Source organism: Arabidopsis thaliana, chromosome 5 (assembly GCF_000001735.4).
Source record: "Arabidopsis thaliana chromosome 5, partial sequence".
In the NCBI taxonomy this organism is placed as follows: domain Eukaryota; kingdom Viridiplantae; phylum Streptophyta; class Magnoliopsida; order Brassicales; family Brassicaceae; genus Arabidopsis; species Arabidopsis thaliana.
The window spans coordinates 14,052,853-14,076,883 of NC_003076.8; the positions used below are offsets into that span (position 1 = coordinate 14,052,853).

Sequence of the window (24,031 nt, forward strand, 5' to 3'; positions counted from 1 at the left end):
CTAAATGGCATTACACAAAAGATTCAATACAAACCAAAAACACTGATAAAAGCTTATATCAATAGAATTCATAGACACGTGTCTTAATAGAGGATAAACATGGGCACGTGACAAGTTTGGAGAAAAGTTGTTTTTTCATGAACTTATCACCGGCGAACTACTTCTGGTCACCGGGATATTTCTTTACCTTCCAGTTCTTCATCATCACCCTTCTTGATAATAATAAAAGAAATATATATATATATATATATATATATATATATATATTATAAAATAACAGAATACGAGAATGCATGGTCACATATGTCAACTATACTATTGTATCCTCAGCTACATGAAGTAGATGTATTGCATGACCACATGTCTAAACTATATAACGTCATGTGGTGTTCCATAGACATACAATCTGGTACACCAATGGTTTGACTCCAGCGAAGACAAACAATAGCAGGAATGGACCAGAAAAAATATTAAAAAATATTATTTATTTATTTAATAATAAAAAACAAATTCTATTTTTTTATATTCATTTTAATGTATTGATTCTTATAATAGTTAGTTTTCATTTTCAAAATTAAACTAAATGTGTAATAAAATCTACTAATAAATTTTAAAGAGATAAAGATTTAAATTAAAACCGGAATTTTTTATTAAGATCATTTAAGTAAGGAAATTGCTTATTTTTACATTTTAAATTAAACAAATACTAAATTTCTTATTTGGTTTATTTATATACAAAAAAAATTCTTCAATTTTTTCAACCACAAAAAGTATATTTTACAATAAAAATCATTAGAATCAAACCCAATATAATAAGATTTTCTGCTTTTAGTTTAAATTTTAATATCTTAAAATGTGAGAATTATTTTTATTATTTAGTTTTGAAATTGAAAACCTAACTATTATAAGAATTAATGCATTAAGTGTTTTTGATTATAGAACACCATATAAAATTATTTTATTTTTAATTTTTTATATTAAAATAAATATAAGTGTTTTAAAATATTTGTTTTGATCAATACCAGTCAATGCTTGTCTTCCCCGGAGTAAATTTATTGGTGTACCAGAATTTTATGTCTATGATGTTAACTACATGAAATCGTATAGCTCAAAAATGTGACCATGCAATACATCTATTTTGTGTAGCTAAGGATAAAATAATATACTTGGATGTGTGATCATGCATTCTCTGATACTTAGTGTAGTTAGAAATATTTTTTCCTTAGATTTATTTGTTCAATTGTGACTATACCAATTAGAAGATATTTTCTATTATATATATTGAAAAAGGACCTCGTTTAATCGTATCGTCGATATGTTTTCAATTAATTATCTAATTTTTAATTAAAAATGTACTAAACACACTAAACAAGCAAAATAATAATAAAACAATTAAAAATATGAAAATATGAATGAGTCTATGGTGCAGTTTTGAGAAATAAGTTTTGATAATACTTTTCTTTTAGAAATTATATAAAAAATATTACTGTAAGAAATTATTATGATCCCTATAAACAATTTTTTTGCCTCCACCACTAGCACCTCTATGAGTCTCTTACTAATATAACTATTAGTGTTTTTAATGTAATTAAATTTTTTAATTAAATTTGAAACTATAAAAAAATATAACCAATCATAAGAGGAAAAATGTAATTTGGAATTTTGGAGTTTGCTATTTAAGAGAGTCTTCCTACTCTCCCTCCTCACTTTTTCTAATTTTTCATACTCTTATTGATGAGTCTCTAATTAAGAAAGCCATCAATGAAATACACTTTAACTGTCATAGTATAATTTATAAACTAAAATTAGTGAAACTCTTCTATAAAAATACTATTTGGTTTCTATATATTTTGAAAAAGTGGGTGATTGGTTCGGCTGTATCTGTAGATTTATTGCAATAGAAACTTTGTTTTAGGTGTGATGATTATAGTTGTAGGTTTTATTTGTGTAGAAATTAAGTAGTATATTTTTACTAATATTAAATTATTATATCATTAAATTGGTTCTAGAAATACAATTTGGGGTTTATAATGTATTTTTAAACAAAACATATAATTGGTACAAAATAGTTATGTGTTATATAATATTATTCTCAAATATCAATTTTATAAATTATGATATACATAACATATATATGATGTATTTAAGAAACAATGTAAGTTATATATATATATATATATATATATATATATATTTCATAAAGTAGTTATTTTATAAATTACTTATATCCACAAAAATAATTTTTTAATAATATATATGGATGAAAACTATAATAATTTCTTTTTTAAAAAACAAAAGAAAAAAATCAAAGTGGACAGAGGAACAAAAATGGTACATCCCACCTAAATACCATAAAATTGTACTTTAAAAATTTCTACTAAAATTATTATATTGGCTGTGAGAAAAAAAAAGAAATCTACAATAGGGGTTGTAGCTTTTTTGTTGGCTTTATACATCTTCTAATGCCCTACCAATTATACCCCAAACATTTTTTTTTGAAATGTTAAATACATTGCTCAACAAAAAATATTATATACAATATAAAAATGAAATTTGCAAGATTATCCATAACAAGGGACATGAAAAATATCATTGATCTGAGTTTCGATACAATTCCGGATATAGGTGTCCAAAGCTTATGGATCCAAATTCAGATATTTAAATATTTTATATGATATTTTCTGTTAGTCTTTTCTATTTATTGAAATAATAGTTAATATTATTTTAAAATTTTCATCTATTTTTTGCAGATATGGATAGTCGCATATATTGGTGGATCCAGATCTTGATATTTGTTTTATGGATCTAACGGATCCAGATCCAGATAGTTAGTTTACGGATCCAGCGGATTCGGATAGTTGTTTCACGGATCATGCGGATCTAGAGGATCATGCGGTTCTAGATCTGGGTATCCCAAAATTTTACAGAAACTAATTTCATGTTCATCTTTCTATCTACAACCGAAGAAACAAAAACAACATGAAAAATTGAAGGAGTTCGATGATATGAGATTATTACCTTTTTTGAGTAAAGCATGGAATATCTCATCTCGAGATTACTAAGGACTTTCTTCGAACATTGTCGTCATGTCCTTTGGTTGTTTTGAAAAGTTTAGGAAAAAATAGGAGGCAGAGCAAATAGATTATGTTATAGAATTCAGAGAAATGCATATTTATATAAGAGGAGCAATATTTTGTGAATTCTAGGGTTTTCAGAAGATTTATTTCTTAAATGTAATAAGTTTTTAGTAAAGATATTTGTTTGATAAAACTTGGAAAAAAAATAATAATGACGACCAACTATATCGTTAAACAATATCTTACTGAAAAAATTGAGATAATCGCCTATGAGATGTTTAAAGTAAAATATTTCAAATAAAGTTCTATAGGAATATTGTAAAAATATGTTACTATATAAATTTCTAAACTAAAATAAACTCTCTCTAACTTTGACACATCAACCTTTTTATGTGATGAGAAGCTGACACATCATTAAAACAATAACCAATCAAAACATTACAAATACTACACATCAGATTAATATCTGCCACATCAGATTAAATAGATTTATTCAGCTTGTTGGAAATGAAAAAATTAAAAATCTTGAAAGAGGCATTCCGGTTACATCATGTGGCGCCATTCAACCTCCCTCACATGTCCACTACTGATGTTGTGGTGGATGGTTACTTCATCCCCAAGGGAAGCCACAAGCTTATTAGTCGTATGGGGATCGGGAGAAACCCTAAAGTGTGGGACAAACCGCTTAAGTTTGATCCTGAGAGACATTTAAGCAATAACACATGTGTAGAACTAAAAGAGCCTGATCTCAATATAATAACGTTCGGTGCAGAAAGACGAGGGTGTATGGGTGCGGACATTGGGTCAGCCATGACGTACATGTTGGTGGCTCGGTTGATTCAAGGGTTCACGTGGTCACCAGTACCCAGTGAAAGTAAAATTGATATTTCAGTAAGCAAGAGTGATCTTTTTATGGCAAAACCCTTAAATGCGGTTGTAACACCTCGTTTGGATCCAAATGTGTATCCAGCCTGATTTAAAGGGTAACAATTACAAGAAAAATGCATTATTATTAAAACAAAAAGAGAAAGAAAAATGCAATATTAACTGCATGTATTGGTATTTTTTTTTTTTTCCGGACAATACAGGTAATGGTAGTATGTTAAATAGTTTATCTAGAAACAGCTATTACAAATAATATAATTTTCAATTATATTCTTCATTTACTTAACATAAGATTGAAAATGTATTAACGTCTATTCGCAATTTTAATTGATTTGAAAGAGCAGAAATCAAATATTTACCGGTAGTCTGGTAGGTTAGCTTTGAGTCTTGGCAATGGAAAATTCAAGTAAAAATCATGTCTTGTTGGATTTAAAAATTTGGTTTGTAAATAATTAGGAGGTTTATTGGGTTGTACATAATCATGATCATTTTTTTGCTCTTTAGTTAGATAATTAGGCTAATTCATATCCTATCTATATATACATTTTTGGTAGACTTTTTGGCCAAAAATCTCTATACTATTTACTAATAATATACAAACCCTTACAAATTCTATCTCAACCAAATATTCAATAACTAAAAACTTACAAATCATTAATTTGCATTAAATACTTGAATTAACTCTTTCATCAATTTTTATCTTTAACTAAATCTTTCTAACTATATTCAATTAAGACTAAATTCCTAAAATCTCTCTATCTACATTAAATATAAATATATAATTTTCTATCACTATATTTGTTTTTATATCTAATTTATTTTGACTTTATATTTAAAATACATATAGGTAATAAAATATTAGATTTTGTCTACATATGATGTAATTCCGATTTTTTAAAACCGACATATAATACTCAATCGATGAAAAAATAAGTGTACAAGGTCCCACATTGCTTAGAAATTAAATAAATCGTTTAGAGTTATACTATAAAAAGGACCAAAATGATTCTGAATACGAATGAGCATGAACATTGGTTTATCATACATCCAAAATTAAAAATGTTATTCGGCTTACTCCCTTTCTTTATTTTAAATAACTTAAACTTTAAAAGTTTCATAAAATCACCTTAAATTTGTTTATAAATTTTTTAAAATATAAATAATTTTAAAATTTTATGAAGTTTTAAATTTTATAAATATTTGAATTTTATAAGAAGTTTAAACATTATAAATATTAAAAAATATTAATATGGGATGATATACTACATGTGAAATCGTAGATGTAACAATCAATATACAATTATGAAGTTTGGATCTATATTACTTTTTTTTTGAAGTTTCCAATATTATAAATATTCGGACTTCATAAGAAAATGACAAAATGATGTTTAATTTCACGGGACGAGGTTATATGGTGGTACGGGTTTGAATCGATATTAATACGGGATGATATATTATGGATGAAATCCTAGAATTAACAATCAAAATACAATTATATAATTTTAAACACTAAAAAAAACAAATATTAACAAAGCAAATACTATAAGTTAAAATTTCAAAAAAAATTAGTTATAAAAATTGTGTCGAGATGTATCATAGTATCATATATAAAACATAGGCTTATGATTTACCTCTGAAATATTTTATTTATATATATATATATATAATATTAATTATAATAAAAACCTCTAATTTTCTAACAAAAATATCAACATGCTGTGTACCACGGGTCAATCTATAAATAATACAAGTTTAAAATTTTTATTATCTCAAAAAAAAATTAAACCACAAACAAAAAAATATTGAATTTTAATAATAAATTAATATACAACAAATATCAGAACATTGAATTACTCAAGGTTTATATAGAAAAAAGTTATTTGTTAAGAAAATATTATTTATATGTAAATAATAATTCCTTTCTTTATAACTTTTTAATAAACATATCCACCTGCGGTGTACCGCCTGCAGGTCAATATCTAGTTATGTACATTCGACAATAAAAAATTCAAGCAAAATAATGTGTTGTTGGATTTAAAATCTTATGTTATTTGTTTCATGTCTCATAAATAGTAGTTAATATTTGATGATTCTTTTTTAATGATATATAATTAGAAATCAATTACTATTTTAAAATACACGTATATAATTCAAAATCAATTAAAATCTAAACTAATAAATCATGTGTATTAATTAGTCTTCGTCAATATAGATGGTGGGTTTTGTACGAGTCCATGTTGTACATTTCAGTGGTTTTATTTTCAACCAACTGATTTGTTTTCTCTTAATCCTGAGAAGCCAATGTTTATGAAATCAAGACAAGTTTGATTAGATTGAGTTATCGGGACTAGTAATAGAGAACCCCTATGATCATTTGGATTTCTTGGAGAGGTTGTATAGTACGTTTAAAATTGGTTGTCCGGAGATAGTTTCAAGCTCATTTTGTTTCCTCTTTCTCTTAGAGAAAAAGCAAGCCAATGGTTGAAAACTATACCATCTCATTTGGTCAGTTCTTGGGATGCGTGTAAGAAAATCATCCTTCTCAAGTTCTACTCCAAGCAAAAAACGACCAAAGTGAAAAGTGACATAATAGGGTTTAAGCAAGGAATCAATGAAAGTTTCCATGAAGCATGGGGACGGCTTAATGATTATACTCAAGATTGCCCTCCTGGATTCAAAAGGAAGTTATTTCCTTAGTATTTATATTGTGGAGTTAATAAGGAGCTAAAATTATCATTGGACATGACTAGCAAATGACGTTTTGCAAATATTACCATGGACTAAGGAGAGTTACTTGTTGAAAATTTGGCTCAAAGTGATCTAAGCTACAATGAAATATGTGACAGGATCGCCTTTGGAGATACCAAGTGACGACTACACATGGAAAAAATTGCAAAATCAATTAGATAGGTGGAGAAGTTCATGATGATGCAAGAAAGAGGAGTTAACAATGTTACAATGGATTTTTTAAAGTATATATCCAAGATGAAGATATCACTAGCCCAACAAAAAACTATTCAATTAATAAATTCTTTATTTTTTTGTGGTCAAACTTCATTTTATTAAAGAACCTAAAGGGCATTACATAAAAGGTACAAGGCCCATTTAAAGATTCAATACAAACCAAAAACACTGATAAAAAGCTTATATCAATAGAACTCATAGACACGTGTCTTAATAAAGGATAAACATGGGCACGTGACAAGTCTGGAGAAAAGTTGTTTCTTCATGAACTTGTCGTCGGCGAACTACTTCTGGTCACATGGATATTTCTTTACCTTCCAGTTCTTCATCATCACCCTTCTTAATAATAATAATATATATATATATATATTATGAAATAATAAAATACGATAATGCATGGTCACACAAGCTAACTATATTATTGTATCCTCAGCTACATAAAGTAGATGTACTGCCCACATATCTAAACTATACAATGTCATGTGATGTTCCATAGACATACAATCTGGTACACCAATGGTTTGACTCCGGCGAAGACAAACACTAACAGGAAATGACGAGAAAAAATATTAAAAAATATTATTTATTTATTTATTTATTTTTAAAACAAAAATAATCAAAAAACAAATTCTAAATTATGTATATATATATATATATATATATATATATACATTTTAATGTATTGATTCTTATAATAGTTAGTTTTCATTTTCAAAATTAAACTAAATGTGTAATAAAAACTACTAATAAATTTTAAAGAGATAAATTTAAATTAAAACCGGATATTTTTATTAAGATCATTTAAGTAAGGAATTTGCCTATTTTTACATTTTAAATTAAACAAATACTAACTTTCTTGTTTGGTTTATTTATATACAAAAAAAAAATTCTTTAATTTTTTCAACCACAAAAATTATGTTCTACAAGAAAAATCATTAGAATCAAACCCAATACAATAAAAATTTTCTGCTTTTAGTTTAAATTTTAATATCTTAAAATGTTTAGAATTATTTTTATTATTTAGTTTTGAAATTGAAAACCTAACTATTAGAAGAATTAATGCATTAAGTGTTTTTGATTATACAACACCATAGAAAATTATTTTATATTTTATTTTTATATTAAAATAAATATTAGTGTTTTTTTAAATATTTTTTTTGATCAATACCAGTCAATGCTTGTCTTCACCGGACTAAATTTATCGGTGTACCATAATTTTATGTATATGATGTTAACCACATGAAATCGTATAGCTCAAATATGTGACCATGCAAAACATCTACTTCGTGTAGCTAAGGATAAAATAATATACTTGGGATGTATGATCATACATTCTCTGATACTTAGTGTAGTTAGAAATATTTTTTCCTTAGATTTATTTGTTCAATTGTGACTATAACAATTAGAAGATATTTTCTATTATATATATTGAAAAACGACCACGTTTAATCGTATCGTCGATATGTTTTCAATTAATTATCTAATTTTTAATTAAAAATGTACTAAACACAGTGACAAGCAAAATAATAATAAAACAGTTAAAAATATGAAAATATGAATGAGTCTATGGTGCAGTTTTGAGAAAAAAGTTTTGATAATACTTTTCTTTTAGAAATTATATAAAAAACATTAATGTAAGAAATTATTATGATTCCTATAGACAATTTTTTTGCCTCCACCACTAGCACCTCTATGAGTCTCTTACTAATATAACTATTAGTGTTTTTAATGTAATTAAATGTTTTAATTAAATTCGAAACTATAAAAAAATTTAACCAATCATAAGAGGAAAAATGTAATTTAGAATTTTTAGAGTTTGTTATTTAAGAGAGTCTTCCTACTCTCCCTCCTTACTTTTTATAATTTTCCATACTCTTATTGATGAGTCTCTAATTAAGAAGACCATCAATAAAATACACTTTAACTGTCATAGTATAATTTATAAACTAAAATTAGTGAAACTCTTCTATAAAAATACTATTTGGTTTCTTTATATTTTGAAAAAGTGGGTGATTGGTTCGTCTATATCGGTAGATTTATTGCAATAGAAACGTTGTTCTAGGTGTGATGATTGGTTGTAGAAATAAAATTTGGGTTTATAATGTATTTTAAAACAAAACATATAATTGGTAAATAATAGTTATGTGTTATATAATATTATTCTCAAATATCAATTTTATAAATTATGATATACATAACATATATATATGATGTATTTAAGAAACAATGTAAATTATATATATATATATATATATATAACCCAATAAAAAGAGTTATATATATATATATATATATATTTCATAAAGTAGTTATTTTAAAGATTACTTATATCCACAAAAATAATTTTTTCATAATATATATGGATGAAAACTATAATATTTTTTTTTTTTAAATAAAAAAAAAAAAAAGTGGAAAGAGGAAAAAAAATTGTACATCCCACCTAAATACCATAAAATCGTACTCTAAAAAATTGTACTTAAAATTATTATTTTGGCTGTGAGAAAAAATAAGAAAGCTACAATAGGGGTTGTAGCTTTTTTGTTGGCTTTATACATCTTCTAATGCCCTACCAATTATACCCAAAACATTTTTTTTTTAAATGTTAAATACATTGCTCAACAAAAAATATTATATACAATAGAAAAATGAAATTTGCAAGATTATCCATAACATGGGACATGAAAAATATCATGGATCTGAGTTTCGATACAATTCCGGAAATAGGTGTTCAAAGCTTATGGATCCAAATTCAGATATTTAAATATTTTATATGATATTTTCTGTTAGTCTTTTTATTTATTGAAATAATAGTTAATATTATTTTAAAATTTTCATCTATTTTTTGCAGATATGGGTAGTTGCATATATTGGTGGATCCAGATCTTGATATTTGTTTTATGGATCTAACGGATCCAGATCCAGATAGGTGGTTTACGGATCCAGCAGATCCGGATAGCTGTTTCACGGATCATGCGGTTCTAGATCTGGGTATCCCAAAATTTCACAGAAACTAATTTCATGTTCATCTTTCTATCTACAACCGGAGAAACAAAAACAACATGAGAAATTGAAGGAGTTCGATGATATGAGATTATTACCTTTTTGAGTAAAGCACGGAATATCTCGTCTCGAGATTACTAAGGACTTTCTTTGAACCTTGTCGTCATGTGCTTTGGTTGTTTTGAAAAGTAAGGGAAAAAATAGGAGGCGGAGCAAATAGATTATGTTATAGAATTCAGAGAGATGCATATTTATATAAGAGGAGCAATATTTTGTGAATTCTAGGGTTTTCAGAAGATTTATTTCCTAAATGTAATACGTTTTTAGTAAAGATATTTGTTTGATAAAACTTGGAAAAATAATAATAATGACGACCAACTATATTGTTAACAATATCTTACTGAAAAAATTGAGATAATCGCCTATAAGATGTTTAAAGTAAAATATTTCAAATAAAGTTCCATAGAAATATTGTAAAAATATGTTACTATATAAATTTCTAAAATAAATATCAGTTCAATTAAACTAAAATAAACTTTCTCTAACTTTGACACATCAACCTTTTTATGTGATGAGAAGCTGACACATCCTTAAAACAAGAAACCAATCAAAACATTACAAATACTACACATCAAATTAATATCTGCCACATCAGATTAAATGGATGATTTCAGCTTGTTGGAAATGAAAACAAAATAAAAAGCTTGAAAAACTTGTCAATTCCTCTTTGATCTTTCCGTCTTTACTTTCTAATTCTCGTGTATCTATTTTGAATAGTTGTAATACTTGTATCAGTTTTTAAATTTAATTTTAGGTTAGGTTTTGTAATTAAGTTCGTTAAAGAAAAATTAGGAATTAGCAGAGGGGAAGATATGATAACCTTATTACCTGGATCTTTGTTTCGTTATAGGCTTAGCTTTCTTACAAGTAATGAAGCTGTTTGGACAAGTGTTTTGTCATATAGATATAGAAATCTATTGAAATGGGTTCCAAGATTAGAATTAGTAAAATAAAATACTACTAAATTTAAAATATGAGAAAATACAAAATAATAAATCCTAAAAGTCTTTGTTTTAAACCAATCACACTTATATTAAAACAAAATTAATTTACAAAACATATCATGCAGCGTAACACGAGTTTTTACTTAATTAATAGTAATATTAAATTAAAACCTGAAATATTCAAATTCTAATTTATATGAGTTAACATGTAACAAATATATTTAAAAATGCTTTAGAAGATGCGATAAAAAACTTTGAAGATTTTTTCACAAGTTAGTGAAAAAAAAAAAAAAAGATCAAGTTACAATAGAAAACATATAAAAAGTTGCAGATTCATTTACTATGTTCCCAATTTCATTTTTGATGAATATGAAGAAGAAGAAAAATATTGTGTTGTCAAGGCCCAAATGAAGCCAATAATTGAGTGGATGGATAGATAATAGCGTGAACAAACCTAAATCGATTGCGTGAATCAAAAGCATCAGCCGCTTGCTTTAGATCTATACATTCCTTCGTCTCGTGATTGTTGTGAAAACTCGAGTTTTAATCCTCTCCCTTCTAAGATCTTTGAGAGCAAGGCATTGGTTTGGCTCAAGATACAGTTTCAAGATGGTGTCAGCATTGATGTGAAACGTGGTGTTTCTCTTCCCAAGCTTAAGACCCTCCACCTTGATTATTTCAAGATAGAACCGAGTAAGTTTAACAAGCTTCTTTCTGGCTGCCATGCGCTTGAAGAGTTAGTGCTGATCAATTTGATGTGGGCTGATTCCTCGGGATATAAAGTTTGCCCTGTCACAGTGTCTATCCCAACCCTCAAGAGACTAAAGTTTTGTCGTTCTGAAGATTTCTATGAGGGTAAATTTCATGAGTATGAAGACTATGATGAGGAGAACATTAAAAAGGGAGTGTCATTGTCGTTTGATAATCCGAATTTGGTGTACCTTGAATATTCTGATGTTATTGTGGACAAGTATAAACAAGTGAGATTTGACTCGCTTGTAGAAGCTAATCTAGGACTTCGAAAGAATCAGGCTGAACCAGACAAGATTAATGTAACAAAGCTTCTCATGGGACTACACAATGTTAAGATCCTCTACTTGTCTAATGACATTCTTGAGGTTAGTACCATCTTTTTATTGACTAATTTTGTTTCTGATAATTAAGTGCTTCAGTTTAATACTCATAATTCACAATTGAGTGATGTTATAATTGATTTGGTTTGTGCGTCAGGTACTTGCTTGCTGCCGAGAAAGAATACCGGTATTCGACAATCTACTCGAGTTAACTATTAAGACTACACCATATGTAGGATGGAAATCATTGCAACCTCTACTCAAGAGTTATCCAAGTCTAGAAACATTGGTCTTCGAAGTACTTTACACAGCCTTTAGATCAACTGTTGAAACGTTTTTAAGCATACAATTTGATTATGAAACTGACTCTGTTATGTTTCAGGGATTGCATCACAAGTATACAAAGAAATGTGGGGACAAGGACGGATGTTTGTGCAAATATGAGAATGATTTGGGGGCAAAGAAGAAGAATGTTCGTACTTGCTTAACATCAAGTCCTGTGAAAGTTCTAAAGATATTGAAGTTTGGTGAAACTTTTGAGGATGAGGATGAGGATGGTCTTGATGTTGATCATGATGACTATGATGATGAAGATGATGTGTCTTGTGATGAAGATGTGATGAAAGTATTCAAGAAACTGCAGAAGCTTCCTCGAGTAGCTTCAGCCAAGTGTGAGGTCCAAATAAAATCAAAGAACCTTAGCTTGTCATCTACTTCGACTAAACGAGGTACTCTTCTTTAGAAGATTCTTCTTGTGGTATCTCAGCCATGGATAATGTCTCAGGCTAAACTCAATCCAAGATTCTCTTGTTTCTGCCTTTTGTTCTTTCCTTTACTGACTTGGTTTAATGTTTTTTTTTTCCTTTTGATTGAGAATGTTGGTATCTTTTGTTTGTCTCTCTTCTCTTCCTTCTAAGAAAATTAGCACTCGTTTGTTGCCTTTCTTGTACCAATCGCATTTTGCTATGAACATCAGAAGTAATTGACTGGACTTGCTTTGCTCACCAGAATTCTTCCTCAGCCGATCAGAATCGAAGCACTCTTCAGAGAGACTATCAAACATGACAGGGACTCCAAATCTACATACTTCAAGTGAATCAACTGCAACAACTTGAAATCAAACGACCAAAGTGAACCATCGCTTAGTTTAATCCAATATGGGTAAGCGTGGATTTACCAACAATTGGACGAAGAATCAAGTACACAACTAACAAACACCCGTCAAACCCCCATGATTAAATACTTCAACAACATCTAAGTGTTGATTTGAAGATAAACCGACAAGAAGTCGGAGATAGATCCGAACGAAGTCGGAAAGCTAAAACATAGAACAAAATCTAAAAAATCCTATTAGCAAAGGATAAGAACAAGATTTAGAGTTTTCTCTCTCTAAAAGATTTGAGAAAGTGAAGAGAGAGAAAACTCTTTTTATTTTATTTTAATAAATTCTAGAAAGTTAACAAATGGATGTTATTAAAATGGAACAAATGTCAAAAAAATTGCAAACTTTTAAATACACAGAAAAGCATGAACTTTCGAAATGTCATTAAAATCCTAAAGTTTGGTTTGATTTTATAAAAAAATAGTTAAGTTTCGTTAACTGGGTCATTTTAAGCATATCAATAAATTTCCGTTAACAAAAATATGATAGAGTTAACTTTCCATAACGTTTAGGAAATAAATAAATCTTATACATACATATAAAGTATCACTAAAGATAATAACCAACACAACGTTGGGTATCGGAAAGCTTATTTTGGGAAAATCAACTTTTCATACCCAACCAAAGTACCAATGTTCAATTAATACATAACAGTTTACTCCCTGCTAAATTAGGTTGGCTATCTTCCAGCGTTAGTGGCTCCGTGAGCACCATCGGCTGGCTACTTTCTAGCATATGTCAGCTTCTCTAGTGACTATGGCCGGATCTTTTCTAGCGGTTCGTTTAAATCAGGTTATTAGTACCGTTTTTATGTTTTTCCTTTTCAATAATCACCGTGATCTTCGTACCAGTTTCAATTTCATAAAGCCTATGTGTTTCAATTTTAATCTCGTTTTTTGGGTTTTAATCATCGTTTGTTTAAACCCAATTTAAAATTCTCAATCCTTTGATTTGGAATCTCAATCCAGCTTATCTAGAAAGAATTTAATATCAAGAGAGATCATGATTTCTCTTTTTTCAAAGATCGTTGTTGTTCTGGAGGAATATAGATCAAACTACAAACTTAAAAGTTTTAATTTCTATTTTCTTCTTAAGATTCAATCATTGGTTAGTTTCTTGGAGAACATCAATCAAGGAGATGATATTAGGGAGCAAAGCGGCGGATTCACAAGAGTGATCCTACCTGCAACTCTCAAGAGAGAGGCAGTGCACATAGTCGTCACGACAGCCAACAAATATCCGGCCACCGATCATCACTGGTGAAGAGAAAATGTCTGCCTGCAACTCCATCCTCGTGATTTCTCCTACTTTTGAGTCATGTGAATCTCTGCTGAGAATGGAGGGTCTCACACGAAGGACATGAACTCTTCCCGAGCTTGAGCATACAGTCACCAACCTGGAAAATACATGGAAACAGAAGGAGGAGGTACCTTCATAAATCCATGATAATTAAATACATTCATATGTGCTTTTCCCTTGCAGTTAATACCTGTCTGATGCAAGCAGTTCATGCGATTCAAAATGCAGATTCTCATCAATGTATGCAGATGCTGTGATCGGGTCCCCAATATTGTCTTCCCACACAAGACACCCAGATTCCTGAAATAAATTCCAAAACAAAAGTCTTGACTCATGGTACTGAAGTTTTGAGACGAGTACCACAAAAACAACTGATCCTCATGAACGTCCCTATCAATGTCCTTGCAGTAATAAAACTCAACCTAATATATCTTTATTCCACTGATTTTGCTACAGATTCAAGTATATCTTTAGTGCATCCACAAGCTGTTAATTCCAAAAGGGTATATTCCTTCTAATATAAACTCGGAAATCAATATGCCAATGAACGCGGAAGAATCTTATTAAACTGGTGTGTTTCAGAAAGGACTCCCTAGAAGATGCATAGGAAGATGTATGAATTTAGAATATGCAGTGACATGATAAAGTCTATTGCACATCAGATTTCAGTCCTAAAATAACAAAAGCCCCTAGCACAAAAAAAAAAGTCGACAGCAATAAATAAACTATACAAGACCCATGTCCAAGGGATATAAGAAAGTACCGGTTCTAGGGAATAAACACATCCATTTCTACAGCACACAAGCACCTGTAGAAAAATAGACGTGTAGTCAGCCTCAGTGAGATATCTCTACACAAAAAGGATATACTGCAGATGTACTCAGGAATCAAGGGCACCTGAGAAGGAAGCACATGTGACATGCAAGGTCCAGCAAATATTGGTCCACCAGTCCTATACTGCATTAATGTAACCGCTGACTTAGTTTGAGCACTGTGAGATGGCCAAAACAAAATGACAGGAACAAAAGATGTGGAACGCAATGTGGACTTTATGATATCATTTGAATGAACTGGGATCAATTCATACACATACCCTCCAAATAATAGTTCCAGACGGACTCATTGCGATCACTTGGCCATCAACTAAGCAGCAAATAACTGTGACAGAAAATAGAGAGTAACAATGATACTAAAATCAAGGAAATGGAAAGAAAATAGTAGAGGAAGAAAATACCGTTTTGAGTTGATGGGGTAATGCATAGGGAACCAAAAATCGGTGCCTCTAATTCAAATAGCCATAAGGTGTGGAATGGGGAATCCTGCATTTGCAAAATCAACCCGAATAAAGAAGGCTCCGTCATTACTTTATAAGAAGTCAACAACAAATCTTCCTCTGGAGCCAAGAAAAACTGTAATGCTGATCAGTTAAGTTAAACAGCTCTATAGGGTAAGGCATACAGGACCCAATTTTGGTAGTAACCATTATTTCTAAGGACTATTCTGCTTCATTTGTGTAGAGCACACAAATTCATTTTCGACAACTGACCTATTCTTATCATGACGACTTACTGGAATGCAAAAAGTGAGGCAACAAACGGTATACAAAAGGTATACAAGCAACAACACATAGGGTGTTAAGAGTATGGATAAAAGGCCCATACCTTTATTGATACAGCTATCACGCGACCACTGGTAGAGGCCACGTAAAGTGAACTATGACCCTGGGTGAAGCATCAAAGATAAATCAGGTGATGTGAAGAGAACTGCAATAACCAACAAAATCTTTGACCACAGATGACATTGTTAAGCTGTGGACAAGCAACTATGCCTAACCACTTGGATAGAGTAGTTAAAGTCTGCACCTCATCAATTGCAGGCGAAGCAAATATGCTCCCACCACATTGCAGCTTATAAACACAGCATTGACTCCTATAGTCAAGGGCATAAAGAGTGTGGTCATGTGATCCGCACCTGCGTGAATGAGGCAAAATTAAGCTTAATGATTGGTGGACTTTACAAGAACTTTATGCAAAATCTAATCTACAGAATGAAAAAGAAACACATGGAGCTAAAAAAGTATCCTCCTTATTTTACTATAGTCACTGCTCCTAAATACCTCTTCAAACTTCTTTGTCAGTTGCTATGAATTATAACTTGGCGAAAAACCCTTCATAGACCCAGTTCGAATTGGTTGTCATAATAATTTTTCAAGACCTAATGTGTATTATCTATGAAAACAAATAGACTATCATCAGTTCAATGTAAAGAAAACCATATAATCAAGCATTGGTACCTATGAAAATATGGATGTAAGGTCCACTCAGACAAAAGCAACATTGGAAAGGAATTTAACATGTGGCACAAAAATTATGACTATGATCACAGAACCACTCCTCTTCAACTCAGTACAATGACTTGGCTAGATATGATAACAGAGAAAGTCATCGTTATCTTACCATATCAGTTGCGAAGATGTATCCACCACAGGCTGGCACTTTATCTTCATCCGAAAAAGAAAACAAATTGTCTCAAGTCAGCTAGCCATCTGAGAACAATTTCTAGGAATGAGAAAATATATGACACAGAAATTTAAGTGGCATTGAGGTAGACAAACAAAGTACAAAGCTATGATTGATTAATTTTCCTTCAGATCATACCTCACCACATGCTTGAAATTTCCAACATAAGCTTCCCGTTGAGAAATCTAAGAAATATAATTTTCCTTTGTAGCATCCAATAACGACCTAGCATTGGAGATGTCCCCAAAACTGTTCAAGTAGACTAGAAAGAATATAGTGATCTACACAAGTTGATGAGAAAACTAACCTGACTAAAATCACCAACTACCATGGCTGAACCTTCGATCCTTCCCTCTAGAATGGTCTCCCAATACATAGAACCACTAATTAACACAAGAAAGTGTATCATTTGTTAGAAATCCAGCCTAATATGTAAGAAATTTAAACCTAACATTTAAATCCTCTCATTTCATTTTAGATCCAAATCCAACCTAACATAAAACCTGATACGCTAAATAGTGATTTAATTTAGCCAGAATGATGATGCACCACTTTGACTATGATATATTACACCTCTCAACATATGATACATCAGATTATAAAGATGCATACCTTTTGGCGTCAATGCACGAAAATTTACGTGAGTGAGACCCAATGAATAGATAAGTTTTCGAATCCTTCAACACAACTAGGGGGGAGGCATCTACACATGACTCCATATGAACTTTCCATATCTCTTGCATAGAGACCATTTGGTTCCTTGGAATCTCCAACGACCAGTATTCTCGGTTTGCCTCTTCATTACTACATGACTCTGGAGAATGTACCTTATTGCAACGACTAAATGCACATTGTATTTGAGAAAATCCTGAATCCCATAATTTATTTTCTTTCATTCTTTTGGGAGAAAACTTTTCGTAATCAATTTTCAATCGCTTTGGGGAATTATTCTTCTCACACTGCAATTTTGAAGGTGTTGGGCCTGATGTAACACCAGAATGAAGTGGAACAGTTCTACTAACCAACCCATTACCATTCTGACTCTCTATCTTGTGGTCTAGTTTCTGAGTGGTGTTGTGTTGCATATCTTCTCTTAACTTCCCTTCTTTCTCTGACAGATAGATCAAAAGCCTAGATGGACTTCGAAATTGGTAAATCAATCTCATATCAATACCAAGACTATGAGAAAGATGCGCTGCGGCTAAAGAGTCTCCCCCAATCGCAAAGAAATCATCATCGTCTGAAACTTCTTTGACCAGTAATGCATCACAGACAGCCTATACCAAAATTTAAGGAAATCATATAACTCCTCTTCTATAGTCAATTAGATTCTGCAGATTAAAACTATACAAACAATGTTCTCAACATTTTTCATAAGCATAATCACTCAACCAAATACTGATATTCTAATTTCTAAGTTAATCTGTTTCCAAAGAATTTTATATTCGTCTCCCACCAAGTATAGCATTTGCTTTTATTTTCTGTGAGAGAAAAATACCCTTAAACACCCCTAAACCGGCACCTTTATTATCAGATTACTTTGCACAACTTTAGTTTCCCGTTCGAACTATAACTCCAACCCAGAATGGCAACCGTCCAAAAGTTACCCAAAAAAGGTTATCAAAGATTTCATTTCCTAATATATGGTCTAGGGAGAAAGAAACAATTAGATACCAAAGAGGGCTCGTAAGGAGAAAAACAAAACGTGTGTAAGCACAGCATGGAAATTGTCTGACCTTTTTAATATTTTGCAGTAAACTATTAGTTCCATTGCTCTGCATCATATCTTGAGCACCGGTTGTAGGACATTTCAACCTTGCTAGTGCTTCATAATCAACTTTTCCACTTGAAGTAAGTGGCAGTTTCTCCACCAAAACAAAATGGTTAGGAATCATCACCGGAGGAAGTTTTCCACCCATCCAATTTCTGATAGAAAATATGATACCATCACTGGAGTTGCTTTCCTTGTTCAGTACTACAAAGGCCTTGAGTGAAGCAAGCTCCGTCTCATCTCTGCTAAGTAGAACAACAGCTTCAGCAATATCTGGATTTAGTTCTAGAGTTGTTTCAATCTCTTCAAGGGCCATGCGTTTTCCATTGAGTTTAACAGTTCGATCCCTTCTCCCAATAAAAATCAAATCACCACTAGAAAGTTGTCTTCCATAATCACCAGTTCTATAATAAAGCTGGCTTCCACAATCATTTGTTAAATGATTACAGAGTGAGTTATTATGTAGCTTCACGTAGCCTTCAGACTCTATCGAGGAATGCATGTACCCTTGTGAAAGACAGAGACCACTAACACAAATTTCTCCTTCGTAAGGTTTATCTTCGTCCCCCAAAAGTACAACTTTGCAATTGGAAATTGACTTGCCAATAGGAACACTACCAATCTCTTCGGTCTTCAAGAGTCTTGGCAACTCACTGCAGTCAAAATAAGTGCAGTCCCCTGATACCTAAACAAAACAAAAGGCTAATCGATACACTTTCAATTTCAACAAAGTGCTGCATAAGTTAAGAGAATATAGAGAGGATATATTACAACTCTGACCAGCTACAGCAAGTTAGACTATGCCTAAGTATCAAATAAGTGAAATTAAGAAGTCTTCAAGGTATCAACATCTTCCAAACCAAAAGCAGGTTGTAGTTATCAACATGTTTTCAACCCATAAAACCAAGCCAGTAGCAACCAGCTGACACCGCTATGAACTTTTCAATTACACCAGCTTAAGAAGATTTTCTAAGACTAAATTACAATTATCATATTTTTCGCACCTCTGTACTCCCATATAGATTCAGAAAACATGTTTCAGGAAGTAGGCTGTGAAGTGAATCCCACAGGCTCACGGGAAAGGGTTCGCCACTTAAAACTACCAGCTTCAGGCAACTTTGAAGCTTATTGTTGTGTCCACGATGTTGTAAAGTAGGAAGAATAGCTCTGATCATCGATGGGACAGCTAGGAGTCTACTGATAGAATACTCCTATCAAGATGGATAAACAGAACAAAGATAAGTTATGAGATGCTATTCTTCATATGCTGTTCTTGAAAATAGATCATAAGTAGATTGAAGGTAAATAAAGAAACTAGAAAACTATTCATTATATTTTTTGATAAAAAAAAACAAAGATGGCACCCAATGGATTTATCATAACAAAGATAAGATATGATACAATAGCACTTTATACATTGTTTATTGCTATAAGTTACGTATTGATCCCAATATGCAGCCTAGTGAAGATGCTGAAACCAATTTCCAGATTTTGAAATAGATATTTAGGAACAGAGAAACGAGAAACGGCTAAAGAGCATCTAAAAAAATATTGGCAACCACCAAAACACTTTGATAAGGAAAATATTACATGGATCTTAACAGCATGACACCTACAGAAACTGGTTGTTTTTTCTTTTCAAACTATAGAAATTTTACCTCCAAAAAATCAATGATGGATATCATATTTTCTTTTAGTAGTGTGAATGGAGGGATGACTAAGGCGGTGGAACTAAGAATAGCACCAAGAAACTCCTGTATATGATCAATAAAACCAACTGAAGTCTTGAAAGCAAATCGCTGCTCTCCAACAACAGGATAGAGCTCTTGCATCCATAGGAAACGATTTAAAAGTCCTACAGAGAACAAGGGAAGGGAATATCAGATGTCATTGCTTGGAAGACGAGCAAACACAAAAACAATAGATGAGTTCATTTACATTAGCTAAGAAAAAGTTACCTACCATTAGCTTTTTACTAGTGTCCTGCACTAAAATACACCATGTCACTTACAATGGATAGAAAATAAATTATAGAATAATCGATCAATGCGAAGATTCAAAATATGAAAACAGCTACGGGACAACCTACAGATATGCTCTATATATTTATTCCAACGAGATGCTCAAATATCGCAAAGGGTCAAAGTTATTCTGCAATTCCAGATAGTTATAGCTAACATGTTTATAAAAATGACAAATAACAATCTAACATTACATGCTATATCTAGAATCTACTATCTACACAAAGAAAAGCGGTTTGCTTTCGTCAAACATGTGAAATATTATAGATAAACGCCAAATGCTATAAATAATCTCATTCTCGAACTAATAAGACCTTCAAATTTCAAGATCATCATACCTAACAATCTATTTTCATTGTAGAAGTAGCTGAAACAAGTTTATGAATAAAACACATCCTAACCTTGCTCAGTACCACAAACTCCTTTAGGCTTCCCAGTAGATCCTGAAGTATACATAAGATAACAAAATTTTCTCTGCCTCTCTTTCTTGCAAGGCCAAACAAAGCTTGAGCAACCAGTTTCCACACTCAATTTCTCATCCATTGAAAACAATAACACAGGGCAAACATTTCTTTCCACAAGCCAATGCGATTCCACAGAAGACAAGCCACAAGCAATAACAAGAGAAATATTTGAAGAGGAAATAAGAGACAAAACCCTTTCTCTTGGCCATGATGGATCTAAAGGTAAAAAAGCTTCTCCACACCTCAAAACAGAGAACACACTGATAACATATTCAACTGATGGTGGCATATATAAAGCCACTACCTTTGGCATATACACAACATCTGAACCAGCCACTGCAATGTCAAAAGGTTAAGACTTTATGAGCTTTTATACTCACAGAACTTAAGAATTTTATAAGAGCTTAAATGGGTAACCTTGAGAATCATCGTTACTGAGGATACGATGGAGACGAGAGGTGAGTGAATCAATGGATGAAGAAAGCTCTGCGAACGTGAAACATTTGTCTCCGTCGTAAACAGGCGGTGCAGCTGATTCCGACCTAATGCTCCTCGCCGTCAAGCCGGAAGCTTGAATCACGGCGATTTGATGAGGGTTTTTGGAGGCTGCATCAACGAATTTATGAGAAATGCAGCAATTCTTCGGCTTGCCTCGGTTTCTTTCACTCATCTGCGCCGCTTTCCGGTGAAAGCTGAGTTTTTTTTTTTTTTTTTTTGAATTCACCGGAAGCTTTGTTCTTATTTTTTTATTCGGTTTAGTTCGGTTTAATTTGGTTTTATGAAAACTCTAGCCAAATTCAAACTGAAATTAGTTTGATTTTGTGTTGTTTAGTTTGGTTGGAGTTAATTCGGTTTGGTTTATTTGGTTTTCGTTCACTATTATTTAGATCTAGAAATCGTAGTTGTTTTACTAAACGTTTATATCGAAAGTTTTATATTGGTGATTAAAGAAAATTAGCACAGTGAAAATGTAAAAAACGTTTGGAGATATGTACAATAAGGGAACAAAAATGAAAGATGACAAGTTTGTTTATATAACTGGTTGAATCATGGTTAAGAATTAGAGATTTAAGATATAAAAAAACTAAGTAAAATTTATTTCTATTAAAAAGAAAATCAAACATGGGTTGACTTTAGAGTTATCATAATGTTTATTTAATTCAATTATTTATAGATTAAAACAGTTTGGGTTAAACCAAACCAAATTAAACTATTCTGTTTGCTTTGGATCAGTTTGAATTTGGTTGTTTTGGATAAGGTTAAATTAAATAATTCAATATCCTTCAGATAAACAAAATTATAGTGACCTTTAAATCCATAAAAAAATTATATTGAGTCAAAAATTTCAATAAATATACACAATTCAAAAAAAATATAATAGTGGAAATGTAGAAATTGAATTTATTACCAAAGGTGAATAATTTTGCCACTTTGGTATTAATATAAAGTGTTCTTTTTTGTCATCCGATATTAATTAAATCTCAAAAAAATCATTTCTGAGGAATGTTGTTTACATATGTGATGTGATGCGGTTGAACACGAATTTTTCGTGTCAAATTATCTATTTTAACATTTGCACTAGAAAAAATTAAAGATAAAGAAAAACTTGTAAATTCATTCTTGTCACTATGCAATTCCTCTAAATACACTGAGAATGTCGGCTATTCGGTTGAGGAAGACACCATCTTGAGCAGTCTGTGAAAAATGTTATATCTTGGTTATCAGTGTTAATTATACACTTCATTGCCCAAAGAAGGGCTTTCACTTATGTATGTAGGAGTTGTTACTTTTTTAAATATTTTGTTATTTTCAATGTGCAAGTGTTTTTTATTTAAATCATTTTCTTTGTATTATGTAATTGGGACTATGAAAAAGGAAATATTTGCATCTTAAGACACTTTATTTAAGATTTCAATCATTTATAACACTTTTCGAAACTGACACACTTTTTCATCTTCTCCCAACCTTTTTCTTATTTAAAATTACCGTCTCGCCCTCGAGTGAAGTTCAGTCGTCCCAACAAAACCAACCCTAACCGGTCCTAGTCACCTTACTCATTTTCCCTTATCCACCATCTCCTGAACATAACCTTCTTGATCCAATTGCCGCGTCCCGTGTAAAATTCATATTCTCTCCCCTCTTATCGGTTATTTCTCTCAAATCCACCGTGGTCCCCCTCCATTTCTGTCCAAAAATGAACGAAATTACTGAAGATCCAAACATAGTTCCCCCACCCCCTACATTAATAGGTAAAGATTTTTAACCTAGATTCGTTTTGGAACTATTCGCCGTCGTTTTCATCTTCTTTAAACTGAAAAAGTTTCTAAATTGTACAGGAAGGGCTGCGTTTCTTGATCCAGATTTTTGGGATAACGATTTGCCACCGCGTTTGTACGGAACCGACCGTTACCCAGACGCTAGACTTAATGTATATTCAAAGTTTGACTTTATATGTTTAATTAAGAAACATATGGAAGGGACGAACGAGTTCAAACGAATACTTGATTCTCCCTTTGGTCCTCTGTTTTCTTTTCCCGTTCAACGGTGTTCTCTGTCCTGCAAACTCATCCATGCCCTAGTTTGTCGGCAGTTAGTTACAAAAAAAAGCATGAAATGTGGACAGTTTTTGGTGGTCACCCATTGCGTTTCTCTCTTGCTGAGTTCGCTTCTGTAACTGGTCTCCCCTGTGGGGATTTCTCTGAAGATTACGATCCTGATTACGAGCCAAAGATCCCAAAGGAGGCTGATGATTATTGGCTCCAAAAGATTGGGAAGACAAGGCTCTCCAGTTT

General features: G+C 31.4%; 4 protein-coding genes and 1 pseudogene across 9 annotated transcripts; 3 read left to right on the forward strand and 2 right to left on the reverse strand.

Annotated features, from left to right (window-relative positions):
* Positions 1-3,584: 3,584 nt before the first annotated feature.
* Positions 3,585-4,052, forward strand: CYP79A4P (the record flags this gene model as incomplete). Its single annotated transcript, NM_122983.1, has 1 exon — positions 3,585-4,052. One exon carries the CDS (start codon positions 3,585-3,587, stop codon positions 4,050-4,052), a length of 468 nt encoding a protein of 155 aa, NP_198441.1.
* Positions 4,053-6,296: 2,244 nt separating this feature from the next.
* Positions 6,297-6,905, forward strand: AT5G35923 (annotated as a pseudogene; the record flags this gene model as incomplete). Its single annotated transcript has 1 exon — positions 6,297-6,905.
* Positions 6,906-9,823: 2,918 nt separating this feature from the next.
* On the forward strand, positions 9,824-13,471 carry AT5G35926 (Protein with RNI-like/FBD-like domain; the record flags this gene model as incomplete). 2 transcript variants are annotated; one of them, NM_001344117.1, is made up of 4 exons in its annotated part: positions 9,824-9,901; positions 11,410-12,048; positions 12,161-12,301; positions 12,386-13,471. In NM_001344117.1, 4 exons carry the CDS (start codon positions 9,824-9,826, stop codon positions 12,743-12,745), a joined length of 1,218 nt encoding a protein of 405 aa, NP_001318678.1. In that variant the 3' UTR covers positions 12,746-13,471. The 2 variants fall into 2 exon arrangements, with proteins under 2 accessions (NP_001318678.1, NP_001332188.1); NM_001344118.1 differs by having other exon boundaries at positions 12,161-13,469.
* On the reverse strand, positions 12,836-13,321 carry AT5G35927 (uncharacterized protein; the record flags this gene model as incomplete). Its single annotated transcript, NM_001344119.1, has 2 exons — positions 13,282-13,321; positions 12,836-13,082 (listed from the first exon to the last, which is right to left on the reverse strand). The coding sequence occupies exon 2, from the start codon at positions 13,064-13,066 to the stop codon at positions 12,836-12,838; it is 231 nt and encodes a 76-aa protein (NP_001332187.1). The 5' UTR covers positions 13,067-13,082; positions 13,282-13,321.
* A 243-nt stretch (positions 13,472-13,714) lies between the features above and the next one.
* On the reverse strand, positions 13,715-22,166 carry AT5G35930 (AMP-dependent synthetase and ligase family protein). Of its 4 annotated transcripts, none has more exons than NM_001344122.1 (17): positions 21,657-22,166; positions 21,177-21,575; positions 20,413-20,609; positions 19,759-19,965; positions 18,720-19,439; positions 17,596-18,260; positions 17,291-17,366; positions 17,122-17,208; positions 16,921-16,964; positions 16,327-16,435; positions 16,126-16,185; positions 15,699-15,783; positions 15,558-15,622; positions 15,362-15,421; positions 15,228-15,272; positions 14,655-14,764; positions 13,747-14,561 (listed from the first exon to the last, which is right to left on the reverse strand). In NM_001344122.1, the coding sequence occupies exons 1-17, from the start codon at positions 21,907-21,909 to the stop codon at positions 14,345-14,347; spliced, it is 3,399 nt and encodes a 1,132-aa protein (NP_001330867.1). In that variant the 5' UTR covers positions 21,910-22,166; the 3' UTR covers positions 13,747-14,344. The 4 variants fall into 4 exon arrangements, with proteins under 4 accessions (NP_001330865.1, NP_001330867.1, NP_001330866.1 ...); NM_001344121.1 differs by having other exon boundaries at positions 20,717-21,575; positions 21,657-21,943; NM_122984.3 differs by having other exon boundaries at positions 14,140-14,561; positions 21,657-21,899.
* Between the last annotated feature and the right edge of the window lie 1,865 nt (positions 22,167-24,031).

Coding starts and splice junctions, on each gene's coding strand:
- AT5G35930 (NM_001344122.1), bottom strand. CDS start 21,909: ATGAGTGAAAGAAACCGAGGCAAGCCGAAGAATTGCTGCATTTCTCAT. Junction 19,966..20,412: donor CCATCATTGATTTTTTGGAG/GTAAAATTTCTA, acceptor CCATCTTGATAG/GAGTATTCTATCAGTAGACT. Junction 15,273..15,361: donor CACATGTGCTTCCTTCTCAG/GTGCCCTTGATT, acceptor ATTTTTCTACAG/GTGCTTGTGTGCTGTAGAAA.